Genomic DNA, 13,832 nt, shown 5'->3' on the forward strand with positions numbered 1-13,832 from the left:
ATTTTATTCATGAGGTTGGATTTCTCTTTGCCCAGCACTGTACAGTGTACTTGACAGGCGCTAGGCTCAGAAAGTCTACACTCGATGACATCTAGAATACTTCAAGTAGAAGCGAGTGCCACCGGTGTGAAGCATGATCGCTAGATCCTCGCTTGGCCGTCTTTGAACCGTAGCTGCAAATTTAAAAGGGTAGTTTTCCGTGAGCGGTTTTCTTCAAAAAGGGAAAGGCGGCAGTACTTTGCTTCAGTCAGAGTCAGTTCTCATTGCTATATCGCAGCTTTCTGGAGAAAACCACTCTCCAGAAGAAGTTTTTGGGTATAGAATCAGACATGGATGTCAGGGCAGTATCGTTGATTCAGGCCCGAGAGCGGCCCAAGGCCGAAGGCCGCGGGCCGCTCGAGGGCCGGAATCAACGATACCTGCCCTGACATCCATATCTGATTGTGTTTCACACTGCCACCCACGCACGACAGCACAAGTGAAAGCCAGAACGCTCTCCTCAGCTCACCAGAACGAGTTACGTGCACGTGCAAGTGCACCTACAACGCACCCGCAGCATGCTAGCAGCGCAAACAAAGCCACTGTACTGCACTAATCTGCATAAATCGAACTTGAAATACATCAACTAGAAACACCGAGTGCCTGCCTGCCCAAGTTCTCAAGTCCTTTATGGCACTCGTTGCACAACAATGGCAGAAACTCACAAGCTGAAGTTCCACCTCCGTGCGCTCCGGCTGAAGTTTCGTTCTGAAGTTTCGTTCTGAAGTTTCATGTCAAGCAAGGTGAAGTTTCAACTCAAGCAAGGTGAAGTTTCATCTCAAGCAAGGTAAAATTTCATCTCAAGCAAGGTGAAGTTTCAGGTCGGTACGCTCTCGGGCTTTGTTGATTCAGGCCCTCTCGGGCCTGAATCAACAAAGCCCTCGAGCGTACCAACCTGAAACTCACAAGCTGAATCCTCCACGTCCCCGACCACCACCCCTAGAGGTTTCTTCCTTTTATACCTTCATGCCGGCGTGTTTAGTTTCACCTCGACACGCTCTCGGGACGCACTGATTGGTCAAGGGCCTGAATGCCACCACATGTATCAGACATGGACCGGATATCAGGCTTTTTCTTTCTCTCTTGAGTTGTTCCACCTGGATCAGGTAAGGCTCTCCACGTGCGAGTATACCCATCACGTGATCATTCATGTTCTCCTGTGGTGCCATACCGCCATTCAAGCCCATTTGCCTGAATGGCAGGGCATGATCAGAGGTTCATGCCCTGCCTGTGAGCGCTCTGATTGGCTCAAACCGTGGCAACGATCACGTGGCAAGTGTGAAGACTTACTTCAAGACTTACTGTTACTTGTCGGAGAGCAAGGTACGACTGAACAGTGGTCATACATTTCAACATGTTCATGGAGAAACTGAGCTCGAGGCTTGCACCTATCATTCAATGACCTCTAGACGATTAATTTTCACCAGGGTCACATTAGTCATCTACACTAGCGTGGAAAATTCGTTATAAACGGAACATGCTACTTATCACTGACATGTGTCCGAGGTTCTTGTTTGTAATAGCTGAAAATCGGGGGTTTCTTGAACGTAGACTTATCCCACTGTCCTTACCAGTACGTTTTGATATATGGTTGCCTCTAATTCACCATTACGGATACATTTCGCCTTCAGATAAATTTCTCCTTGGACATTGACCAGGCTGTCAGTCAGAGCTACTTATCATGCAATCTCTTGTATTCAACATACATGCATATCACTTTCATTGTTCTTGTCCAGATTCGAGTACTAGTACTAGGTTTTTACATGTCCAGTGATGAAGAGTGAAATACTTGAACAATTACAACTTTCTGTAGAAGGACTACCGGTACGACCACACCAGTATATGAGCAGGTCAGTGGCTGGAAGTCCACCCCCCCCCCCCCCACTAAAACATCTTCCTACGCCACTCCATGCACACACATGTATACACTTCTCGAACTTGTTCACTTCTGAAAACTTGGGTCTCCTCGACGGAGGGCAGAGAATTTCAAAAGGAATCTTGGAAAGGTGATTTAATTGGCTTGTGAACCACCCAACACCTGAAACGCTCTGAAATGTCCAAACTCTGCGTGGATTTGACAATAATCTCACTTTTGGGCTCATCACATGTTTATAAGTGGGTAGGAACAAGGTTCAGAAAGCAGATTGGCAGCATCAGGGCATCGTCCTGGACTTCAACTGCATTTGTAGAGCCTTCAGCTGCCTCTTACTTCAACTAATACATGTGTGTGTTCTCAGACCACTGGTATTAAGACACACCCAACTTGGCAAGCACACCAGAATTTTTATGCATAGCAGTTATCTGGCACATATGGACACAAAGAAGGGATGAAAACGGGAAAGGAGGGAGAAAAGTGGCATTGTTCCTAACCTTTTATAAAAGGAGTCACGCCAAATATTGAAATAAATCAGGAAAGATTGAAAGGCTGAAGAATGTGGAGGTGATGACTAAGCGTGGCTGTGAGAAGGAACGAACTCGACACTACACCAAATTAATGGCAAGCGGCTGAATCGGTACACTACTATGTTGTCTTCGGAGACTGGTTGATGGACATTTCTGAGCCAAAGAAATCGGGTGGCGTCTCGATCAGGCATCGTCAGCCCGACTTGCAAAATGCCTTCTCTACATCACTGGTTATGCTGATCGGTTTCAGATGAAATCTGACCAGAATTCCACACAGATCTGGTACCAAGCTTGGCCCGCTTTCGAGGCAATCATTCAGGCTGTGCTTGTTGGATTTCGTCTCGGCTGACGCATCATAAAGAACTCGAATCTTCGTTGTCGTGTTGTCAGGCTTCACTACACAGTGGTGTGGAGTGTTGTGTTTCAACACGTCAGTGTTCTCGGTCATGTTCACTGTCTCGATGATGCCACTGTTGAGTTGTCGTTGAATGGTGTCGTTGCATTTGTCGAGGATTTCTGGGGCCTTGGACAGACGCAACACAAGCCAGCGGAGCAGGCCACTTGCAAGCTCGTAATTCTCTGGTAGAGATGTGTCAGTCGCACTATCTTTCTACGGCCATTCAACGCTATACCCCCCGTTGACAAACTTCACCGTCTCATTGAATGACTTCAACACTGCATCTTCAGGCTGCAGAGTGCTGGTGATGCTGGTAATACCGATTTCTTCAAGGGACCAGAACTTCTTCAAGTCGAAGTCGTCATGCTTGTATACATCCGCTGCAGTCAGCATCATGGCGTGGACTTGGGGTAGATCTGCAGACGTGGTAGCCCGACCTGTCAGAACGAATCCAAGCTTGGTGTCCAGAAGAACTAGGCCATCAGAGAATCTGACATGATCGCTTCCAATGATATCGTAGTAGTAGTCACTACCAATGAGCATGTCTATTGTCACGGGTGTTTCCTCAAACCGATTGGCAGGCGCCTCATTGTAGAACTGATGTTCGGGGTGATGTTTGCTGTAATGGGGACGTTACCGCCATCAATGGTCTTCACTTGGATTTGGACCCCTTTTCAAGACCTTGGTCTCCCTCTTCTTTGAACCAAACGTAGCAATCGACGGGGCATCTTCACCAATGACGTCGACATTCAAGATGTTCTGCGTCACCTCGCTGATAAAGGACCGTGTAGAGCCAGTGACGACAAACACTCGCACTCGGCCAGACCACTTGGTGTCGTTATCTGTGAGGTCAGCTATAGCCATATGCATAAGCACCGCCGATTGGTCTGTATCACTCACTGTGTGAATTTCCATTGGCTCAGGCTGTCAAATTTGCAATCAGCAGGTGTGGCTGTTTCGGACCGTGCGTTTCCAGATCTTGATTGAAATGGTTTCGCATCTCCATTCCGTGCGTTCGTGCTTTTGCCTCCAAATTTCTCCGGGCACAAGGTTCTGTGGTGAGTGTCGCGTCCACAGTGATAGCATGGTCGAGGATTGTGGCAGTTTCGTGCGGTGTGCTTCGACCGAATACAGACTAAGCACCAGTTTTTTGTCTTTGCCTTCCTCTACTCTAGCATCACACACTTCATTCATTCGTCTGTAGAGTGGGTATCTTTGCAGTAAAAGCATCGGGGTGGTGACCGCTGTGCTGTGTGTGATAGTAGAGCTTCTTCCGATGAATGTGTGTAGCTTGGCAAACCGCCAATACTGTGTGGGCTGTCTGTGACTAGCCTACTGTCGGCGTGTGCAGTGCATGTTTCCTTTACTTATATCGTAACAGAACTTTGCATAGTGCGTGGACAATCCAGGCACTGTTTCCGCATATGATTTCCAAGTTGAAAATTGCCTTTCTGGCAGCTTTCCCATGACAATGGACAAGAAGATTTTCTGGTTCATGTCTTCGCCAACAGCCTCCAGTGATCGCAAATGCCTTTCGATCTGCGTGTGGAGTTTTCTTAGTGTGTTGGTGTTGTTTTATGCCGTTGGAATTTCCATTAGCGATTTGTAATGAGCATTGACGACGCGTTCCTGCTTCCCAAACCGCTCCTTCAACATTTGAAACGTGCCATCGTAATTTGCATCATCTAGCGGCATGCCCTCTAAAACATCCCTTGCGCTGCCTGTTAGACAACCTTTCAAGTAGCTCATCTTTTCTGCATTGGAGATTTTTGATTTATCCACCGAATGTTGAAAAATTCGCAGAATTCATTCCACTTCAGAATAATGCCATTGAATTTTGGCAACTCGAGTTTCGGTAACCTAACCCCAGTGGAGTTGCTAGAAGTCTGGCTGGAGCCCTGAGACATTTTTGCTTTATTTAGATCAACCAGTTCCGTGAGTACAACCAGTTCCGTGAGTATGTTCTCCAAATTCCGTGTGTGGGTTCCAAATGTGTCATTTGAGTCTTTGCTTTGTTTCCCATGCACTTCATCAAATTGTAGAATTAGGCTCTTGAGAGTAACTGATTATTTTTCCATTTCAGATGTCCTCTTCCATGTCATCAAGTTCTGACAACTCCCTTTGTTTCATATCTTTGTTGTCCAGCTTCTTAGGATTGCACGAAAGCAGGGTTTCCGTGTACTTGTCTAGTGCCTCATTGGATCCCTCTAAATGTTGGTCAAATTCCATAATTACCTGCCTCGCTGAGGTTATCGCGGTCTCCGAAATTGCATTGCCAATGGCCTTGTTTAAGTCCACTTCCAGTTCTGCCAGGGTTTTGAAATGGCTCGTCGTGCTCCGTTTCCTGGTTTGTAGCCCAGCCGATGGATCTGCCATATTTGCTCGTAGGATCGGGTTTTGGCACCAAAATGTGGTGAACACACGAATATACGAACTCACACTCATCACTGCGACATTGCCATAAATAGTAGTAAAGTCAAAAAAGCCCTGAAAAGGATGGCACATGCCTCACAAGCGGAGCTAGGGAAAGCAAATGACGTCGCGTAGAGCCGACGTGAAAAAAGAAAGTAGTAAAATTATAACTAAGTAATCGAGATTCAAATCACGAAGCTGACGTATGCGACAATTGTCTGAGTCCATGAAAGCAGACTTCAAGCGATCAACAGAGATAAACTGTGATCGTCCACTGACTTCGACGGAGCAGTACTTTGGACTGTTCTTCAAAAGCGAAACAGACCCTTGGATGGCACTTGCAAGGGATTCTGCATTGTATCATAATGAACAAAAACTAACGCAAGAGAGATGTCAGGTTGACGGGTACGCAGAGAGTGGAACTGTTAGCCGTGTGAGGTGGTGGCTTCAGACGGACCATAGCACAACAAAGCAAACGCCACACCTACTCTGTAGTGGATAGTGGCAGCTCAGTACTGTTGGCAAGGAATGCACCCGGAATATGTGTGGCTTAGTTCCTTACACTAACTCAGCAGTTAAAGAGGATAGGCCAGATATAACAAGTTGATATGATGCCGAGGAGCACTAAGAGAAGAGCCTTACTCCAGTGTGCAGTATTTCCAGTGGCAGTGATGATGGCTTTCAGGTGACAATGCAGACGTTCCACCATGCCGTTCACAGCGGGGTGGTGAGTTTTTGGTACGAATACGTGAGGTACTAAAGAGGTGGAGTTAAGTGGACAGGAAGTGAGATTCAAACTGACTACCAAGGTTAGCAGTGGTAATGCTGAACACACCGATACGACTGATGCAGTGTGTCAAAACTACAGTGTGTCGGACTGGATCAGTGGAATAGCTTCAGGCCAATGGTGAATGCCTGGTTAGAAGTACAGCACTGGACAGGATGATGGTGACGGGAATGCAAACATTGACTGTATCAGCATTTAGAATTGCGATCAACAGAACTGTTTGGATAGACATACAGTGGAACTCACTCAGTACATACATGGGCAAGGCGTGAACCTGCTAAGTTTGGTTCTTCTTCGTCGCACAGATTTTCCTCCCATGAGCACATAATTATACAAATGTGGACGGATACCACATCCTCTGATAAGATGTACTTCGAGTACAACTCGTGTATGACAGACTTTTCAGCTGGGTTCCAACAGAGATTAGAATTAAACACTATTGGTCGGCTGCTTGCGATGCCAAGCAGTAGTCATTGCACCCAGTCACGGATACTATTGCCGCTCAAGCATGAGCATTTGCTTTGCCCGTTTGCAACGCCAATTGCTCCACCATGGTTGGCTGTTTGCAACTTCGATCAGGAACCTTTGCTCCCGGTCGCAGGTACTGTTGCGACTCAAGCCTAGTCCACATTCGACGGGGCGCGACGGGACGCGACGTAAGGATTGACGGGAAGCGACGGGACGGTCTGACGGCGTCCAATGTGAACACCAGGAACGGGAATTCAACCGTACTACCGTACAGATCGGGAAGCGACGGGAAGAGTTGGATCGATCCAACTTTTCATACCGTAGACGGGCGTAGACGGGGACGCAAGCGTACAAAACGGCTGCAATTCGAGTGTGAACAGGAGACGGCGTCGTGCGCCGACTACTCCCGATTCGTACTTGGATATTTTTAGCATTTTGAACAGTGCGCTTCCCATGATAACTTACAGAATGGCTAACACGACTTGAGTTGAAATTTAGCAACATAAGATCTCATGTCACCTATTGTATTTAGGGATAGTTCAGAAGCGTGACAGACGAACTATTCTATCATTTTCTTGGGCTATTATTTGAATGCCACAACTTTCAGGGGTAATTTTTCAATCTTCATGAAAAACTGGTATTATGAACTTGATTCCGCTTCTTTCAAGGACAAATAATCGAAAAGAAGTCCCGAAAAACGAGAAAATAGGTCCGAAAGTCAGCTCACCCCAGCCCTCCCGACAAGCCCTTACGTCCCGTACCGTCGGCGTTGCGTCGAATGTGAACTAGGCTTCACTCAAGAGCGATCGCCTTGGCTGTTTGCAACGCAAAATTCTGGACTGAGCAAAAATGTTCGGATTGTAAAGCTGGGTGGTGAAGTGAGGTGCCGTAAAGTCCGAAAATATCTGATTTGCGAGCATTTCTATCCGGTGGCGGGGCAAAATCTGGGAAAGAGCAGAAGTGTTTTGATTGGGGAGATGGGCGGTTTAGTGAGGTGGTCTAATGTCAGAATAGTCCTGAATTCGCACTTATGAAGGTAAACTAAGGACCGAGCGCAAGTGGTCGGGCTGGTCGGAAAGCAGAGTTCCATTGTATATCTTCTTTCATTTTTTAAAGTCATCTAACCCTAGCCATATGACAGTGCATAGGCCATGAACCGTGAAATTCACTTAGTGCGTACTTGTGTGAATTTTAACAATTTAAAAAGCGAGAGCAATCACGAGTGTGTGTGCTAACAATTAACTTGCAAATGAAAAACAAGAGAAAGAAAGAAGGACACAATGAGAACACAAAACAGCAGTACATTTCGCATAGAAAACCAAAGGCCAAGCTTGACCACACCACACCCGACACATTACGTGAACACTTTCAACCATATTATGTTATCTTTCTGTACACATAAATTAGGCGTGTACAAAGGCTGAAATATGGCTTTCAAAACTTTTAACTGTAGTCCACAACACTGACGACCACGGCACAATACAGTGAAGCAAGAAATACGAATCACAACGATCAGGACTAGCTAGCAGATGATTGTACACTGAAGATTTTCCACTGCTAAACCGAAGAACAACACAAACACTCTCACAACTGCAATTTTTCAATTTTTAGGATTTCGAACAATATGCTTTCCATGATAACTTACAGAATCATCCACATGACCGAGTTGGATTGTACCAAGCTACCTGGATAATCATTTGCTGTGATTGTGGATTGTCCTGGGGTTGTTCAGATGAACTGTTTTATCCTTTACTGTTGTTCCATTTAGAATAGTGTTAGGTACATCCTCCCGTATGTTCTACAACCTTTTCCAAGCTAACCTGCATGCACACTCGCACTCACCTTTCTCCTCTTGTCAACTTTTGTTCCGTTGACCTGGGTAGCTACTTGCGCGCCCATGTTTGCCATAGCTACACATGGCCTTCATATTGCCGCACTAACTCGATCTCGCTCTCTCTCTTTCGTAATGTAGTTGCTTCGTTCGTCTTTGTCACCGTCTCTTCATCTATAATAAATGTCTTCCCAACTACCCGTTCCCGTTGTTCGTTGTTCGTTGTGTCTGCGAGTATGACTCCTCTTCCTTATCAACAATAGCAAAACTATGACTGATTTTTTGGTCTTCATACCGGACTGGAGCGTGATACCACTTAAATTGAGAAGAACTAGTAGAAAGTTCAGAAAAGTAAAGCCACATGGACTGTACTTTATGACTCGTGTCCATCGATGTTAACAGGCACAATAACTGCTGCATGCTGGGTGCACTGAGCTAGGTGAAAGTTGCTCTGTCTCACTCACGGCTCAGATCTTTGTGCAAGTCATTAATTTTTGTTCCTTGTTTCAGTGCATACTTTAGGCAGATATTTGACTTTGTCCAATAGCCAATGAACGGAGGGTCCCTCTGCGAAAATATCATAGAGGGTGATGTAGGCCAACCAGTGAAAAAGAGATCAAACTTGAATGAAATTGGAAATTTTGCAGGTGATCAGAGGTCTAGCCAGGATTTTATGCCAGCCGGCGCCAACGTTCTAGTGAAAATGCATCGTTCTGGGGGCTGCGCCCCCACACCCCCGCCATCAGTCACATATCCACACACACACACACCACTACAAATCTTTCACTGCAGCTTGCATCTCCTTTCGCTTCGTCCAATTATGGACATTTATCAGGCAGTTGTGACAATGACATTGTGATTATAGGTAAATTAACAAAAATAATTAATATGAAAAAGGAAACAACCAGCTACATCAGTATGGATCATGTGTTCACTAAAACAACGTGGAGGAACTACTTGAAGTGCCACAACTAAAGCAACCCAGTGCCGGAGTGGTCCGCCAAAACAACTGGAGTAGTGTACAATGCCGATGGTCATGTGTTCCGAAATGCAGCATGCACAAGACCCAGACCCAGCCTAGCCACGAATGGCCCACGATATGACAGTCCAGAGTCTGTAGCTGTCAGTGTCACAGCCGTGTACCCACCGGAAGCAGCGAACCACCAACGACGTACATGTACTCAAGTGCATTTCAGGGTGAGTGAAGAGCTAGCACTGAGCCTGAGTAGCCACTGCTACGTAGATCTACTGACTCAAGTGCTAGTGCAGTGCACTTATGATCTACGCAAGTACAGTGCACTGTAGTGCAGTGCCAGTACAGTGGAAGTAGTTTTCGCTGCTGCCGCCTTCGCTGCTGCCGCCGTGCCGGTCGTTCTGTTTCCACGATTATTCGGACATTGTAGTGGCAGCAATTGGACCTATTTTCGACAGCTGACAGTGGTCGACTCTTACCTTGGCGGAGGATAGTGGGCTTGGTGACATGATTGAAAGAAAAATGATCCCCGAACACAGCATGCTACAAATACTTGTACTTGTAGAAACTGAAAATTTCTCTGGATCTCAATTGTTTTCCAGCCGGCCAAAATAACCCTTGGAGCTGTCTCAGCCGGCAGGTCGCCCTCCCAGCCGGCATTCTGCCCGCTGAGCCGGCTTTGGCTAGGCCTCTGGGTGATAGTTGGTCATTACAGAAATTGACTCATACACGTGATGATGAGCTAAATATCCGTATGTTGGATGTCACTAGAGCTATCAGCATTCTTCTGACTGTTTCTGACAATACAATGTCAATATGTGTAGAAACTAATATTGTGATATGTACTTCCTCCGCTAAGCAAAACTTCGTTGCGTTTTTAGTGTTCTTGTAATGAAATTTCTGTCGACATTAGACATACATGTCAGTGATCTATCCCCTACATAGGGTAGCTGACGGTTGTCGTCCATTGTTCTGACAATCTTTTGAACCTCCGAAAAGCGTGGAGTCCTTTGAAAAAAAATCGGCGAAGCAGAACCGTTTCTCGACAGGATGTCACCAGAACACAACCCCAAGCAAGCGCGCATGACACCAAAGTGCGAAAATGAGAAACAGTTTGAAAGAACGCGTGGCTCGAAGAAGTGTCCAGGAGCCGGCCAGCGCTCAGGCTGAGTCGATGGTGCGCATCTGCACACAGCCAAAATCAATGCACTTGTGTTCGCAGCGCAGGGGAAATCAAAAGCATTCGACATTCAGGTTGTTGTTCAGTCGGCGCAAAATCCTGATCTCAACGTCTACGGCTTGGCGTTCTTCCACAGCCTGTAGACAGACGTGTCACTCGTGGCGAAAGAAACCAGAAAGGAGCTTCTGCAGGGTGTGGAAACGTGCTGGCACGACTACACAGCTGTGAAGATGGTGAGCGTTTGTTTGGGTCTGTATGGCTCCTTTCATGGCGTTCCGGAGAGTGGCCACAACTACCAGTGCCACCGTTGAGGTTGTCAAGCTCACATTTCGAGCGAAGAGCTTGGCGATCTCCACGATCAAAATAATCGTGTCTTGGAAACTTGTAAAGGCTGCGGAACAAAAGATTGCAGCGCTGGCGGCGAAAGTCAGAGAGGATGCAGACTCAATGTCATCAGGGAGTGAGTTGTCATCAGATTGAGACGAAGAGTGAAGCTGGACTGCTTTTAAACGAGCGGTGTGACATCTGCAAGTAAATATCGTTCATATGCTGAATTGTTTTCCACTTTGCAAAGCGTGTTCATAGCCATAGAATGATTCGGACTGAACTGTAAAAACGCAACGAAGTTTTTCTTAAAGGAGGAAGTATTTGTTGTGGTGCCATTTATCATGAGTGTGTCATGCCTCTTACTTCAATGCAGCGTCATCCGTAGTCTGCTTCAATTTAACGGCAGGCGGAACTGGTCTGTACGATCCAGCCATGGCCGGACCAACTTTTTGGCCCAGATATTTTTTCTTGGAAACATCACATCGAAAATGGAAAAAAAACTGTCGATCAACTGATAGCTGATCCCGAGCACTAAAGCGTTAGTCAGAGAGTGTTTAGAAGTCTTTGAGCCATTGAGGAGTGGTAGGAAATGTTTTGAGGAGTGTGTAGGAAGTCGAGCTAAGATGTTACGACAATGAGTCAGCGGTACATTTGTGAAGAAACTGCATTCTCCCAATGTCGGAGCTCGCGCTTCCTGTCGCCTGGCCTGACACTTAACCGACTCACGACTGCGTCTGGAGCACTCGAAAAGCCCGTCGTACCCGGGAGGTTACTGTTTTTGCTTGTTCTGCCAAAATGTCCCTGTCAGCAGTGGCTGTCTACCCAAACTCGGCGTTTGAACAGTCGTGCATACATGCTCGTCTGACTGTTCAAGATGTGACTTCTACAGGCTTCAATTGCATTTAAATAACCGGGTCAATGAACCATTTCGACTGTAAAACCGTTGTTTTTCTACTCCGTGGTTTCGATACAACCTCACAGCCAAACTCATACTGGGTAAGTGCCAGGTTTTGGCCGTTGTTCCAGTGGTGTATGATTGACTAACTATATGAACCATAAAAGATTGGTTGTGAGCCAGTGTTGCTCACAACCAATATATTACTAGTCTTATGAAGCTGCGTGATGCGTCCTACAAGATTTTATATGACCCATAATCACTTTAGGCATGGCCAGACCAATCCTTATCTGCTTCCACTCGGCCTCCATTGTTCTTGGTCTGAGTTCTGTTCTCATTTTAGTGCTAGTCGTTTCACTTTCCATCATTCTTTGAAGTAGTTTATTTGAATTTTATTTGTTTCCCTGCCACGATCGCTTGTGTTATTAATTTTCGTGCTTTCCGTGTTATCCATTTTACCAGCGCCTGCAAGGCTGCATGCGGAATTCGAGCGTGACTGATCATGTCATTGCTTATGTCTTTGTTGCGGATAGTCAGGTAGCTGCGTTGACATTTATATTTTACCACCATTATTACACTCTGTGGACGACCACATACATCCACTCGCTTGCACACAACAGCAGCAAGAGACTCCTTCCAGCAGTGAAGTTTTATTCCTTCTGACAATTGCTTCAATCATTAAGGCCTCGTCAGAGAAATTTGAGTTGTTGAATGACTGGAAAAGAAATAGTCGCCTAGTTTATACTGTGAAGAAGATGTTGGTGCGACTTCAGTGATACTTGGGTAAATGTGTGTTGCTCCTTACATGGGAGCTCGCAATTTCCCTGCCAACTTGAATTCTCAATTGCCTAACTCACTACTGCCATCTAGAGTGCACGAGATGTCCGTCGAACCGTCCACTCGTTAAAATATGTTATATTGGCACTTGAAATGAGAGATAGTGCGCTGATGAGCGTGCACTTGATACTCGAAGTGTGAATGCAAGGTGTTAACATGTTAACCGGTTTCTGAAATCATGGGACACTCTGCAAAGAGGTGATAGTTACTGCCGGATACTGCAACACAGCACGGATACAGCAGTCATGCTAGTACTTGTAGTTCACCTGGCATCAACCCCATGCTCTCCCTATCTACACTGCACCATCGGCTCTCTCTTCTAGCGCATGTCTCATTTAGCTCACGTTCATACAGTCATGGAAGAGTCAGTATAAACTAGGTGATTGTTTCTTTTCAAGTCATTCAACAACTCAACCTTCTCTGATGAAGACTTAGTGACCAAAACATCTGCCAGAAGGAATAAAACCTCAATGCTCGAAGAAACCTCTTGTGCCTTGTATTGGGCAAGTGAGTAGATGTGTGTCATCGGCTACAGCGCACAATGGTGATGGTGAATATCAATGCAGACACTTTCAAAGGCCGAATGCTGTTTACGCTGTGGTTAGTCACGTAGCTGATCTTGTTTTGTTTCTTTGTTGGAGTTGCTGTTTTCTTCACTTCATGTTCAGATCTATTTCATGCACTTCGTGGTGGCTGTCGTTGCATTAGCTGCTTCAGCCACGACGAGATATTACTGGTTGTTCTGCCGCCCTTTTGTATGCCTTATTCCATGTGTCTTTTCCTGGACTAAGTGCTGGTGATTTTGTTCTTCCTCTTGTTCTTCTCTTTCTCTCTTCACTGCTAACTTGCATTATCTGTACTACATATTTTTTCTCCTAGAGGTTTTTGTGTTGTGCTGGTGTTGTGTTGGGAAAAGGAGGAGTTTTAGAAAAATATATGGCACCTTTCGCACCACACGTACAGATACGAAACAAATGCTGTACCTATTTACTTGCTCTGCTGTGAGAACAGAGAAAAAGTCCATGTTGGGGCTAATCATAGCAACCATCAAATTAGAATTCTGAGAAATCTCAGCAATAAACACCACACAAGCAATAACTTACTCTCACACAACCGTCATTGATATCGGTTACAGCATAACAAATACCATGCTGGGGCAGAGACAGTGCTACAACACCATACGAGTTACCGATAGCACCGTTACCCATCGTTTTCAAGTAAGACCCATCTTGATGTAGGACCTGGAAGAGAAACACATTTGATTTCCACACCAACAAGGAATA

The 13,832-nt window shown here is 45.9% G+C and overlaps 1 protein-coding gene across 1 annotated transcript in view; it reads right to left on the minus strand.

The window, feature by feature from the left end:
• The window catches only part of LOC135811253 (tripartite motif-containing protein 2-like), a 190,324-nt gene that overhangs the window by 61,716 nt on the left and 114,776 nt on the right, over positions 1 to 13,832 (minus strand). Inside the window, exon 6 of the mRNA XM_065324457.1 lies at positions 13,653 to 13,790. Coding sequence (XP_065180529.1) covers positions 13,653 to 13,790 — 138 coding nt within the window. The remainder of the gene's footprint in view (positions 1 to 13,652; positions 13,791 to 13,832) is intronic.

The sequence above is a fragment of the Sycon ciliatum genome, chromosome 3 (assembly GCF_964019385.1).
Source record: "Sycon ciliatum chromosome 3, ocSycCili1.1, whole genome shotgun sequence".
Taxonomy (NCBI): Eukaryota; Metazoa; Porifera; class Calcarea; order Leucosolenida; family Sycettidae; genus Sycon; species Sycon ciliatum.